The 14,954-nt window shown below is 40.3% G+C and overlaps 1 protein-coding gene across 1 annotated transcript; it reads left to right on the top strand.

Moving 5' to 3' along the window:
• The first annotated feature begins 5,487 nt into the window (after positions 1–5,487).
• dact1 (dishevelled-binding antagonist of beta-catenin 1) lies at positions 5,488–14,382 on the top strand. Its single transcript, XM_053633573.1, has 4 exons — positions 5,488–7,184; positions 8,992–9,121; positions 9,851–10,006; positions 10,569–14,382. The coding sequence occupies exons 1-4, from the start codon at positions 6,807–6,809 to the stop codon at positions 12,416–12,418; spliced, it is 2,514 nt and encodes an 837-aa protein (XP_053489548.1). The 5' UTR covers positions 5,488–6,806; the 3' UTR covers positions 12,419–14,382.
• The last annotated feature ends 572 nt before the right edge of the window (positions 14,383–14,954 follow it).

The raw sequence follows: 14,954 nt of genomic DNA, 5'->3' as shown, positions 1-14,954 counted from the left end.
TTGCTGTGGCAACAACAGCCATTGATTAAAAAGTGGCAAAATCCTAAATAGTTGCAAGTGCACTATATAGACTAGGCTATATAGCTATTGTTCCAAAGCCTATGTAGTGAATAGGGATCCGTCTGGGATTTGATCAATTGTTCACCACTTTCCAGGGCAGTGTTGCGACCTGTAACAGCCTGCTGTCCAGAGATGCAGACTGGAGCTGGGCTGAAGCTGTGGACAATAATGTCCTAAAGGGATTAGACTTCTGTCTCTGGGACTTAAGAGGAATTAGCAGGAGATTATGTAACCTTCGTGTGCTATAGTAATTATCGTAAATATGAGTTTTCAACATAAAAGTTGCACATAAACATCAATTCAAGGTTGTAATTAGCCTACAAATGAGCTTTCTTCATATGTTCCCTTCTAATGCTGCCTTCTCATGTTCTTAACATCTTATTCGATATTGTTATTTCCCATTTGTGAAGTCATAATAGTCAGTGCAGCAATAACATTACAGATTGATTTACTGTCTTTTTAACATTTGAAACATATGTAAGTATAAACCAAATTTAGCCAACAGAGATATTAGCTAGTATGTATGGCCAAATCCACGACTATTGAAACTTCTGAAGTTGTGCATTCCTAGTTGTAAAGGTCGGCACCAGAATATTTGGGTATCAAAATTATTTGAGAAGACAGTCTGGGTGGGGTTTTATGACTGAACTAGATCATGTAAAGTGCTTGCTCATCAGAATGTGCAAGGTGCCCTTAGAGGTCTCCAGGCTTCCTCAGGTTGTGGAAATGTGTTTATACACAAAGGGACTGTTTTTCATCGAGGAACTATCAGTTGTTGTGTCAAAACAATCTTTTAGTTCACTGTTTTCCAGGTATTTATCCCATGGGAAGAAGGATAAGCAGAGACCCCACCCCCGAGGCTGCACATTTACGCATTGGTTGCCTGGCAACAGCCTGAGTGAGAGGCATGGGAATGGTCAGTGTATAACGAGATTTGGTCTGCACCTCCTGGGTTTCACACCATTACATGGGTGGTACAGTGAAACTGCTAATGATGTACAAAGTGGGAATGAGAGTGGAGTGTGCTACATGATGAATTATACATGATATACATATGATGGATACTGCCATGCAAAACTGCCATGCCCTTTGAAAAGCTTTAAATAATACATAATGAGTGTGGGGATTCATTTTGTAGGATTAAAAAAGAGTTCAATCTTGGCCTGACATTTGCAATTTTCTATTCTTCCTCTTTTGCGTACAGAAGCTGTGCTGCTAAGCAGCCATTGCTTTTGTCTGTGTATGTGTTTCGTTGTCTTGCACAACCTAATGGCTACAATTTCAACTGTAACTGTCTTAGATATCTTACCCAAATTAGGATACTAACAAATTACAACATTGCCATCAATGAAAGAATGTAATCTTGAATCCTGTCATGTTACAATCTTGATCTGCTTGGCCTGATAGAATGGGCTAAATCTGGTTTGTTGTGTTGTACTTGAAATGGAAGGCCTGAATCCAGTGTAGTACAAGCCACCACCATTTAGAAAGTTTTATGTTGCTTGTCTGCTATAGATTTGCATACCTTTTGCATGTTTGCAGAGGTCTGCCTCCGTGTGCATGAGTGCATGTGTGTCTCCTAGACTCAGGCCATCGGGTGAATGTGTATGAGAAGGCTTTTGAGGAAGTTAAGGAGGCAGGAGCTAATTGGTACTGTGTGGGCCCACATCACTCAGCCATTAAAACTCTTAATAACCCAGATTCTGACAGTAAGGAGTGACTTATAATAACTGCCGGCCAAGCTAGAGCAGTGCGCTCTCTCTTTCTCTCGCTCTCTCTCGCTCTCTTGCTCTCTCTCTCTCTTTCTCTGCCTCACTCTTTCTCTGTCTCTCTCTCTCTCTCTCTCTCTCTCTCTCTCTCTCTCTGCCTGTGTGTGTGTGTGGTAAAGAAAGAAAGGGCCTAAGCATTACATCATCTTAGGTCTTCTTAAGTGAAGCATTGCTTGTTCTTTTTCTGAAATTTCCATTTGGCTAAAGGTTTTGAAGCAGCTTTTTGATCTGATCATGGAAGGTAACGTTCATGGATACACCTCATTGGGTTGCATAAAGTTTGTATTATGGACGTAAATGCTTGGATGTAAAAGGCTCAAAGAGTTCAATAAGCATGGAACCACAAGCAGTTTTCCTCACTGTATATTCCTGCAGGGATATTGTGTACAAAGCTAATTGTGTGCGGTGCTACTGTTTATGAGCGTGTATAAACTTGGGTTATGTGACATCATTGCACTGCCTTGCTTTATTATTACCGCTGCATATGTTTTCTTTTTGACATAGTCTAAATATTATAATGCTGCAGACCTGTTCGTATATTATGCTATGTTATGACATTTATTTTATTATAGCAACAAGAGGGGGTGCACGGTGGCTTAATGGTTAGCACGTTCGCCTCATGCTGCCAGGGTCGGGGGTTCGATTCCCGTGGCTCTGTGTGCGCAGATTTTGCTTGTTCTCCCCGTGCTGTGGGGGTTTCCTCCGGGTACTCCGGTTTCCTCCCTGAGCCCAAAGACATGCATGGTAGGCTGATTGGCATGTCCAAAGTGTCCGTAGTGTATGAATGGGAGTGTGTATGTGATTGTGCCCTGCGATGGACTGGCACCCTGTCCAGGGTGTACCCCGCCTTGTGCCCGATGCTCCCTGGGATAGGCTCCAGGTTTCCCCACGACCCTGAAAAGGAGTAAGCAGTAGAAGATGGATGGAGAAACAAAATGAGTGGAGGGTGTGCATTTACTTTTTAGGAAAGCATAATTGGCAAACTCATCAGCAACTGAAAAGTGGAGCAGAGATGCAAGCTCAGTGTAATCTTGCACATACTGGATAGAAAACAACATGACCAACCAGGTAAACACCTAGCGAACAAATTGGTCTAATTTTCCATTTGAGCCATGTGAGAGTTGTTAATTAGCAACAGTGTCTGAATGCATGTGCTAGTTATCAGCCACACATTTGCTGTTGTCTGCATGTGAACATGAAGAAAAAGAAAAAGAAACTGTTTCTCAGATACCTTTTAACGATTTATACATGCATATTAATGTCTTAGTATGTTCTGGATATAATAGTGTTACACTGACAAATGTATTTTAAAGCTTAAGTTGCACTCATTCTGGTCTTGTTTAAAATAACTTTCTTCTTATCCTAACTATAACAATTTCAGTGATTCATGTTCATCAGTAGAGTCTTAAATTCAAGAGCGTAGGTCTGGCCTTGTCTTCCATTTTGTCCGCTGACTGTTGATGAGAGCACACAGAGTTGCCTTTCTCATAGCGTGGTGAAAAGAATCACCATGCCTTTCACATTACATCACAAAGCTGAGATTGATTCAACCTTCACACCCACTGTGCCGATCTCTGTATTGAACACACAATGTGGGGCTGAGTTCAAGTCTAGACTATTCTCAAAGACATATACTCAAGCTGTAACGTAAAACTCCTCCAAGTAATAACAAAGGCTAGTTTTAAACATCGAAATATTTCCATGTAAAAAAATTAATCAATAAACCAGCATTATGTACTAGAAAGATTTGGCTCCTCATTGAAGTGTTTCTTCTGTTGCTACAAGTATATGTTTTATAAATTTAGAAATTGCTTTCTCAGCTGGTGACGACAGGAAAGCATAGAATATATCATAGAATGATTATGAAGAATCCAGAGCTTGCGTACTAGCATACAACTTTAAAGCATTAAGCTTTATTCTTCATGTTTTTGTTTAGTCAGCACCACTTAATAGGGTTCTTTTCTTGTTTAATGGTCCTTGCAAAATTGATCTGATAATTACTGTAAATGATAGGATTGGATTGTGGAAACAAGCCTGCTTCTTCTACAGGATATCAGTCATTATTTTTTTCTAGCACATCACAGGCATATTGCTTAAACCTAAAAATAATAGAATAATTAAAAGTCTGGGTTTGAAATATGGATTTATGTGCATTTGGCAAATGGATTCATGACTACTTGGTTGTAACACAGCACATCCTGGGCCATGCCAAGTAAATCAATTTAATCAGTTTTCTATTGTTACACACTTCGCAGTGTCTAGTACTGAAACTAGGCAGAAAGAAAAATACAAAACTAGAAATGATTTTTAAATGATAGAAAACACAAATAACATTCATCTGAGCCTGGGATTGTGATGTTAAACTTTGTTTCTTCGTCACACTTATTTTAGATTCACTGACATGAAAACATGGCATATGTTCCTGTTGTTAGTTAGAAATTTGACACTTGCTCTCTGAAGTCCATGAGGAAGTTCATAGTCTATAGATTGGGTTTATCCTGTTTGTTTCAGAGATTTGATTAAAATGCCACAAAGCGCTTTTGCTTTGATCCTGTTACAGAGAGTGTTTACCTCGGGTCACTTCCTGTTCCGGGTGTCACAGACCCCGCCTGGGGGCACACAGCTATCATGACTGAGAGAGTGAGAGAGAGAGAGACAGAGAGAGAGAGAGAGAGAACACGAGAGAGAGACCAATAGGTCTAGTCTAATGTTTCATTTAAGGATGTTTGTGAAGGGTCAGCAGCTGGTTTGCAAACATCTGTTCCTCATAGAATTGCCCATAGATCCAATTTCCTAAATCCTGTCATGTTTAGAAAAAGAGATTAGCTTTGTGCTTGCCTCATATTGCTCTCCTACTCGCTCCAACGTCTTTCTGATGCATGTTTAGCTGCAAATCAAACAGAGCTGCCAGTGCCATTAGCTGGAGTTGATGGACAGAGACTTTAGCGGTGCGGTTGGTTTTAATTAGCTGCTGAGCCACCGTGCCCTGCTGCAGAATGAAACCATCCATCAATGATTAGAAGCAACTAAATTGTTCCAATTCAGGGACACAAAGCCCACAGAATCCAGAGGCTGTTTCTGACAGAATTTGCATTGATCTTTCTGAAAGCCTCCTTTCTCCAAACTGAGAAATTATTCAGTGTGAAATTACAAAATGACTATAGAACCTTTTGAGCAAAATTAGATAATGGGGATTTATCAATAGATTTTTATTTATTACAAGGTTACAGTGGGTGATTTTTATTTTGTAAAACATATCACATTTTTATTTACAGATTTTAATATTTATTTATATTTATTTATGATATTTATCCCTAGATAATATGGCATATGGGAATAGTGAGGAAAAAGGTCATATCATAAGCAAGTGAATATATCAAGTGAATATTCCATTGATCCACTTTGCACTTTATTCTTCTACAGAAAATGGAAATAGCCATAATAGATTTAGCAGCATTCAGTACCATAGACCTAGATTGCAATACAAATATGTGAATTATATATATATATATATATATATATATATATATATATATATATATATATATATATATATATATATGATTGTGATCATAATATGTGCACACTGTTCCTTGTCAGATGATACAGAGTCTAAAAAAACATTGCCAACAAATAGCACAAATGAATCATATGGAAGTTAGAATCAGGTGATTTGTAGATTATATTATTTGACATATTTATTTCCTTTACTACATTCTTTCTAAACTATGTTACTACATATAGGCCAGGAGAATGTCATGTTCAAATACCAGGAAGTGACAAATGCATTTGATCCAAATGTTACATTAATTTACTTAATTGATTCCACAGATTGGCTTAAGTTGATTTCAGTGGCTCTGCTGTCTGTTTTGAGGTCTGGACTGGTCTAATTATCTGGTTGGTTTGCAGGCTCTTATTGCTCCATGTGGTAGTAGTATTAGTGGCAGCTGTGTGATCAATGTCCCAGTGCAGGCATGCATATGGTTTTCAAATCCAGCTTTCAGAGTGGATGATGAATGTGTTTTTGTGTTCCAGTTTTTTGTTTTATTTTTGGTTCCTGGATACACAGAATTAATAGAGCTTGTTAGATCTGTAAATAAATTCTATATGCAGTGCGTGTGTTACTTTTTCTTATACTCTTAGTCTGTAAATGTTGCCATAGGCTTTGATAGAGCAGCGTGACCTTTTAAAGAACAGCAGAGGGCAGGCATTCTCACTCTTAGTCTTCACATACTCGTCTCTCTCTCTCTCTCTCTCTCTCTCTCTCTCTCTCTCTCTCTCTCTCTCTCTCTGTGTGTGTGTGTGTGTGTGTAATACCGCGACATGTATGCTTTATTATTCATTTCGAAGTTGACACACACCTTTTGCGTAATGAAGTACTGTGTAATAAAGCATTATTGTTTATTTATAATGGTCTAAAGGAGAATATATACACTATCTTTAAAGATATGTGTTATCTTTATCAGACAGTAGGCTCATTGTTTTGATCACCATAATGTTGGAAGTATGAACAGATATTTTTTTTGTCATCTTAGTGATCAGTAAAATAGTGACTTGAATCTGAGTTTTGATTTCGGTTGCTTTTTTTATGCGTGAAGTGAGGAGGTAATAAAACGATTAGAAGCTTGGTGGTGTAAGGGGCGGACACTAGGACCTCCCTGCGCCTGGGAGTCGACAGGGCGCTGCACACAGAGTGAGTGCGCGCAGCTTCAGAGCGCTATATTGACCCGCACACTCACATCCCGCACAGCGCGCGTGCTTTCTCTCCACAGGTCTGCACACTTTGGATACATTTCTTGCTTTTGCATTGGGAAACTAACGTTGCTATTTCAAAGCAACTTTAAATGAACTAAAGTGGAGCTTTTTATTCTGTGGATACTTGAAAGTTTTTTGTTTTTGGTGGAAATTGTGCGGCCATGTAAGTACATATAAGAAGAAATACATCAAGGGCGTGTAGTTTGAACATCACCAGACTTTATGTGTCATGAATGTTGTAGCTTAAGTAGTGTGATGAGGCAGACCACGGCTGCGCTTGCTGAGCTGTTTATTTCCCGGGACTGCTCCGGGATGCGGGACAGGAAGGATTATGAGAGCCGCTCCAGAGAGCGAGGAGACGCGGAACTGGAGCGCCTTAGAGCCCGAGACAGGATGGAAGCCACACTGGCTGGTCTGGCAGAACTGGACTATCTGAGACAGAGACAGGAGCTGCTGGTCCATAACGCCCTGAGTAATCAGGATACTATCAGCACAAGTGGGGAAGAAGATGGTCAGCTGTGCTCCGCGGTAGAGGACAACTACCTAAACAACGAGGAGAAACTGTTGGAAGAGAACATTTTGCTGTTGAGAAAGCAGCTGGTATGTAGTACAAACAAAATGCATGTGCATATATAATGTTCCAGTGTTTTGTGTGTGCGTGTTCTGCGTGAGTGTGTGCGTGTACGCGCGCGCGTCATTGTCCTGGCGTGTGCGTGTGTCGCGCTAGATTGTATCCTTCGTGGGGATTTTTTTAGAGTGGATTTTTCTTTCATGATCATTAACATATATATATATATAGATATATATATATATAGATATATATATATAGATATATATATATATATATATATATATATTCCTATATATATATATATATATATATATATATATATATATATATATATATATATAGGAATTAGTGGTTGACTCATGCACCTGAGTAGCGAAACCTTCAGACAAACGCGCTTTAGTACCAACGCGGCATTCACGTGTTCATTGGTTGTAATAAAGCACCAAATTAGGGCAAATATTTGTTCGCATGCGATGAAGCTGGAATTAAAACCAAGACTGTGCAGGCTATGCATAACATATTACCATTATTTAGGCCTATAAAGTGTTTGGTTTGCATAAATATGTTAATTTGTTAGGACTAAAGTTACTAAATGTACCGGACGCTACTTTGTCTTTATCCAGGCATGAAGGAAACCGAAGTCATTTCCTCAAATGATCATTAAAATGACAGGAAAGCGGTGTAAAGCTATGTAATGTTATTTAAATTGAACTTCCTGAATGCAGTGAGAGTACTGCTCCGTGCTTCGAGGGGGTTCCGCCTCTGAGTTACAATAGACCAAGCGGCCCAAATGAAGTTTTGGAGCACAGCAGTCACTGACACCCTGCTGAGCTTAAAACAGGCCGAAGATCTGCTCCGGATTAAAGTGAACTCTCTGTTCACACACACGTCGTTTCCATGCAACAGAGTAACAGTGCTTTTTCAAAGGAAAAAAAACCTCCCAGTACAAACAATATGCAATGCAAGTCTCAAAAACAGCATTAAAGAATGTTGTAGTTGTTTATAATGCGATATCTAAATAGAAAATAGGAAATGTAAACACTGACATTTTCTCCTAAAACATTTAACATACATTATAAACCTATAGACAGAACAAACCCACTGTTTCTAATCCTTGTCTATAGGCTATCACCACTGCCCAAGGTTAATTTAGTACCATTTCAAAATAACTCTTGTCCTACTCTGCAAATTGTGCTCTGGGTAAAAAAGGTCTCCACAGCCCAGCATTCGGAGAGCTGCAAACCCATAAATCACCACAAGTCTGCCTGTCAGGAGCACACGTTTTTACTGCCTCCCAGTCCCTAGCAGAGCCAGTGTCATTCTGTTGCTTCATATAGCACTGGAATCTGTTGCTCCTGTCAGCAAACAGCAGTACAAATGTGCAGTAGATAACACACCACTGATTATGAGCCATTTGAAGTAATGTATGTGTGCTTTAATGGATCTTTTCCTTGGTCGGCTGTTTCACCACACTTTAAATTGGAATGCAGCACATGATCTGGGTGTTGTCAGATGTGGCCAATTCCACATAAGTGGCGTGTTTAACCCGAATGCTTCTCCCCCACCAGGCCTGACTCTAATTTAGTCCATTACACTTGTCTGATCCATACCTCCAGGCAGCCAGCATTCGGCAACTATGGGAAATAGACTTGAATTCCAAAGGGGACTGATTACCTCAAACAGCTGAGCAACAACTTACTTCATCACTGGTCTGAATACCAGAGCACTAAAAACAATGTCTAACAATGTCTCCCTGCATTGACTGTCTCTACTGGTGATTTTCCCCCCATGTCGCAGATGTAGTTCTGACCTCACTAAATTGTTTTTCTCCTGCAGAACTGCCTGCGGAGGCGAGATGCTGGTTTGATTAGTCAGCTCCAGGAGTTGGACAGACAGATCAGTGACCTACGACTGGACACAGAGACCTTAAATGAGCATCTGGAGACTGATAGCCGGCCCAGTTCAGGTTGGTTCTAGCCTGGGAATCATGGAGGACTTGAGTCTTTCAGCAGCTTTAAAGGCTTTGGAAATTATTTGTGTAGATAATAGGATAAAACAATGAAGTACATAATGTTACACCAAACACGGAGGCCTGATCCAATCAGTGCACTGCGATTTCCTTAGTTCTCAGATCCCATTTCTTATTCCCCCAAAAGGCCATAAACAGAGTTCATAATCTCGTTATATAATTTTGTATAAAAGTGCCTTGTGAACACAATAATGCTAGTGGCAGCTTATGTGCCTGCCAGGCCTAATCTCAGTTGGAGACTGCTTAGCCACACTGTTTAGGCACTAATTTGGTAATATGAACAATCTGTACCCTGTGCTTACTGCCTTCCCAGCTGAGTTGGTTTACATTCCAAATACGAGAGGTCATTTTAGTGCTGAAGCAGACTACACTTTTGTTTCGTGAAGTGTATATAAAGCAGAAATTGATTGCACATGTGTAGGCTTCTTGCTGAATGTCACTATTGTTTAAAAGATTTTGCTCCTAATAGCTGGGGAGATTACTTGTGTCCTTAATTCTGTATTAGCTGATTTATATTACAAAGTAATACAACTTTTATGCAAGCTACCCTTGAGTTCAAATTTATATTAGAGAACGGAGTCATTACAGAACAGAGTGATGTGTTTGAAAGTAATAAATATTTAATTCTGGTTATTTCTTCTGTCTTTATCTCTCCTTCTCTGCTAGGTTTTTACGAGTTAAGTGATGGTACTTCGGGCTCCCTCTCTAATTCCTCCAACTCTGTCTTCAGTGAGTGTTTATCCAGCTGTCGTTCCACATCTTGCCTGTGTGCCCCCCTTGACACCTCGCTCTGTGCCTCTGAAGGAAGACCCAAGTCTTCAGGTGAGAGCCCACTTTAGAGAGGCAGTATTTATGCAGTTCCACAGCCCATGTCATCTGGGTGACGGTGCTTAGCTGAAACAATGTGTTCTCTGACATTTTATACATGCAGCACATGAGTAGTCCTGTTTGTGCCTTAAACTGTGATTATCAAGAGGAAGCCTACATTCTAGTATCAGACACTTATCTCTGTTGCTTGCCTTGTTTGTTATCATTAGCTGAAAGTCCTCTAAAACAATTAAGTCCGGCAGAATGCAAATAGAAGAGGACAGGGTAAGAAGACACCCAAACGTAAGAGATAGAAACAGTTTCACAGCTCTGCAAATGCCACACCTCTGATAAACCAAAAAGACAAAAGGCTCATTTGCATGTCAAAGCTACCAACCAAATCAACCATTGACCTAGCTCAACAATTAACTTGGGGTTGAAACTGCTCTCACAGAAACACAATATTTAGATTCATTTAGAAGCTAGGAATGGTTTTGGGGTAGAGTATTTGTGATCCTTTATGTTCTTTTAAACTCTTCTTGTTCTCTATTGCTAATTGTCCCTGTTCCCTCTGCAGATGAGCTCAATGTCTGTGCTGAGTGTGAAGAGCAGTGTGAGGACTCGTGTTCTGGTACAGTTCGCAGGTCACTGTCCGTTCCATACTCTCCTTCTCCAGATGGGAACTGTGACGGGATGTCCAAGTTCCACTGTGACCTTATAGCCAAAAATGGAAGTGATGTATATCGCTACCCTAGCCCTCTCCATGCTGTGGCTGTTCAGAGCCCCATCTTTTTCCAATCTATGGTCAGCCACCTGAAGGAAGACTCTGGTCTGTCCAAGTCTGGAGAAACCCATGACAGTGGTCAAAAACCAGAGCAAGGCATTTTATCCCAAGTTCAAGCTCCCCTCAGCAAAAGACTGGACAGTTATATCTTTGGACTGCTTCAGAGGAGAGCACAGCCAATAAGGACCAATAAACTTCGAACAAGCATAAACACAGACCCCTCCAAGAGTGTCTTACGGCAGGGCAGCCTTTGTGTTAGGCCTGCTGCTACTGGACAGATCCAGCCAAGGACTCCAGAAGTCTCACCAAATTGGCAGACTTGTTTGCAAGCAGCAACAGCTCCTTGCACTGACCCCAGCACAGTGTCACCTCAAAGACAGTGGCCTGTTGAGTCCAAGGGAGAACATTTAGAGAATAACGGAGCCTCCTGTTCTCAGAATCAACCCCCAAATGGATTCATAATCAAAAATGATGTTAACACTAATAGCCTATTAAAGAACAAAGGCCCTGGGGCTAATAAAGGCCAACCGTTAAGTGTTGTTGCTAAGGAATGCCAGGACTTGGGTAGCCCTAACGCAGTGTCTTCCCCAAAACTCAAGAAGCATTCTTATTACCCTGCTGTGGAGGACAGTAAATCAGCACAAATGGTGAAAGCAGGAACTCCTAAGAGAAGTCCTAATGTACAGGCTTCAGTGGCCTGCAATGCTAAAGTAGAGCAGCCTCTGCCAGAGGTGCTCAGCCTCGGCTCCTCCTCTCAAAGTCAGGATGAGGGGGGTCAGATGGTGAGTGCAGAGTACATCCCTGCCCAAGAGCAAAGTGTAAAACTTCGCAAAGGTGGTAGCAAGAACGTGAAAATTGTCAAGGTGAAGAACGGTAGCAGCGTGAAACATAGGACCCATTCCAACGAGCTTGTATCAGAAGCAGGCCGTGACAGGCATCGCACAGGATCCAGGCGATCCAGACCGACGGAAGACATGGCTGTTTCATATAAAGCCTCCAAGAGGGCATCTTGTAAAGTCAAAAGGATCCCAGCATCAATCCCTGAGGGGCGAATCCTTGAAAAACACACTACCTCCACAGGCAGGTCAACTTCCCAAAGACACCATGGCCACCACAGACATCATGAGGCTGTGCTGGCTAAACCCAAATACAAACGCAATGACTACCATCGTAGGCTGCGTGGCATCCCAGAGGTGCCTTATGAGGAGGCTTTCAGGAGGGTTCACCGCAGGCAAAAGAGGGAGATGCTAGGCCACATGTCAGGAATGTATCTCCCTTCCAACATGCACATCACCAGCCCTTATGCCTATGTGGGAAGTGACTCGGAGTACTCTGCTGAATGTGCTTCTCTCTTTCATTCCACCATCGTGGACACAAGTGAAGACGAGCGCAGTAACTACACCACCAACTGTTTTGGGGACAGTGAGTCGAGTGCTAGTGAGGCAGACTTTGTGGCAGAAAGCACTACTAGCACTGATTCTGAAGGCAGCAGTGGAGTCAACTGGCCTCAGTATAATCAAGCATCCCATGAAATGACTTCAGCACAGGCCAAAGCCTTCGTCAAAATCAAAGCCTCCCACAATTTAAAGAAGAGAATCCTGCGCTTCCGATCAGGCTCTCTAAAACTTATGACCACAGTGTGAGAGACTTAAGGGATTGGGGAGTTGTGATGCAGCCAATCAAATTAGCTGCTCTCAGTACTCACCCAATAAAGTGCCTAAGCAGAATTCAGTCACACTGCTTACAATCTGTACGAGTCATGTTGAAGAGATCTTTCACTACAAGTGGATTTATTGAGTGACATCCCCTCACGCACTTTTAGCATCCTTAAATCACACATTAAAATCATTGAGAAGCATCTGACTAACCCCATTATGTCATTTTCTGTAGACATATTTATTGTAAACTCAGAATTGCCTGTGATGCATTTACATGGCAAGTGCATTTGTAAATGTGATCAATAGACATTGTTGATTTTTAAAAATAAAATATTTAAAACTTAATATATTTGGTTAGTCATACATGAAATAAAATAGGAAGTATGATTGAAAAAAATGCATTGTTTCTAAAAGAGAAGAAGTGAGATGGAGGGATAGACCAAGTCTGTCTGCAACATTGAACAATATTTGGGCAAGTTCACCTGCTGACAACAGGGCTTTTGTTATATGCACAATAAATATGCATGAGCGTTGACATTACTATTTACCTTGTGGTTTTTGCCTATTATCTGTAAATTGCAATTTGTGTACATATTTTTTTCATTTTTGGTGTCCTATCTTTTTATGCTTTATTAAATGTTGCCTTTGATAACAGCTCTAAATCTCTGGAACTATTACTCATATGATCAAATTATTGTCATCACTGAATGAGTACTTAGTATTTCAAAATTCAGGAAAATTACATTAAAAAAAAATATGTTTGTGCGTGATTAATATCTTGCTTAAGCTTAGGTTAATTTCACCCATAAATTAGAAGTAATATATAAATACTGAAGTTACAAAATCTTAGTTTATTTTTTCAGTTGTGCTAAAATTACAGATCACCATTTGATTTTTAATGATTATGAGATTGTTGTGTTTTTTTATATCAGCTAAGCCAACCAAGTCAATAGTCAAATACATACCTCTATAAGCTTTAGGAATAAAGGAAAAGATCTAATTAATTGTGGCTGCCTATTTTAAAAAAATTACATTGGCTATGACTAATAACTTGCATCTTGACTTTTCTAATTCCAGATATTTGTTTTTTGAGACTGAGGTATTTAGTAATATAAGAACAAGGTGTCTTATTGTTTACTCCGGTTGCAACAACCACTTATCCTTCAGTACGTATGTAGCCTACTGTGCTGTATGTACATATGTACTACAGTATGCTACTGCACTGGTAGAGTAGCCCTGCATTGTGCTATATTATTTTCCCTGATCTTTAACTATTAATTATTTAACATCATCTGATGTGGTGCAGTAGAAATGATATAATACTGTGCAGTGCAGATATCCTCCAGGAATGAAAACCAAACTCTAAATCACTGTTCGAATGCATTTAACTATGGGCCATGCAGCAGGCACTGGCAAGTAGATGTGTTGTGCATTAGCATTGTCCTTACATGAGTGTCTGACCTTTTTCTCATTGGCCCGGTTCCCCAGCAGACATGCTGCATGAAAAAATTTTCCTACTTTATTCTGACTGGAGCAGAGCTGCTCTGGAAAGAATCTGGATTTGTAAAGAGGAGTGGGTCTGTTTGGATTACTGCAGCTGGGTGAACGAGCAGGCAGGACTTGTCTCCTCTCAGACACTTGGCATGTTTATGGCTTATTTTCCTGCTCAGTCACAAGCATTTCATCCAAACAGAGGCCTCGTGCACCGAACACAAAATATCTATTATAGAACCTGTTCAGGTTTATTTAAAACAACCAGTAACCGCCTGCATGTCAAAGGGCATGGGAAGTAGAAAGTGTTCTAGATTAGATTTTTTTTTTCCTTTAATGGAGCACTAATCGGTGAGAAAAACAAAAAAGACATTATTACGTTTGATTTGTTGAATCTGTTGGTGAGATAAATTAGTTAATGTTCAGTGCAAGAAGTTGTTTAAATTAATCTGTGAGCTTTGTTTAATAAGTTCAGGAGGAGCTCAAATGTCAGCAAAATGCTGACCCAAAGTGGTTTTTATTTTGTGGCTTTAACCATAATTGCTCTCTCATTGCATGTTTCTAGCACAGAAAAGCTGACTAGGAAAAGTTAATTCTATCATTCTGAGAGGTGATCGCCAATGGGACGTTTACTTAAAACAAGTAACCTACTACATTACATCTGAGTGTTCATTTTATAATGTGTGTAACCCCCATAAATGTTTTGTATATCCTGCACTAATCAGACTATACCTCTCTCTCCATCTCTCTATGGAAAGAGTTCTTCAGAAGTGGCATGATCTTAGGTTATGTGTGTAGGGAATGGGTTGGTTATCTTGCGGGCTTTTGACATTCAGTTTTGTCCAGTGCATAAAATATGTTTCAGCCATCTGGTGAAGATGTCACTTCTTTTCCTCCCATCTTTAGCTCTGCCTTAACCGGCTTTGTTTTTTATTGATTGGTGAAAGCAATGTGTCTTTGTGGGTGTTAACTTAAAGGCATGCGACTAGAATGGATAGCAAGAGAGAAAGCAGTAGTGTTGCATTTAATT

The sequence above is a fragment of the Ictalurus furcatus genome, chromosome 9, assembly GCF_023375685.1.
Source record: "Ictalurus furcatus strain D&B chromosome 9, Billie_1.0, whole genome shotgun sequence".
NCBI classification, from domain to species: Eukaryota; Metazoa; Chordata; class Actinopteri; order Siluriformes; family Ictaluridae; genus Ictalurus; species Ictalurus furcatus.
Note: the sequence above shows the minus strand (reverse complement) of the source record. Positions and strands in the feature narration are given on the sequence as shown.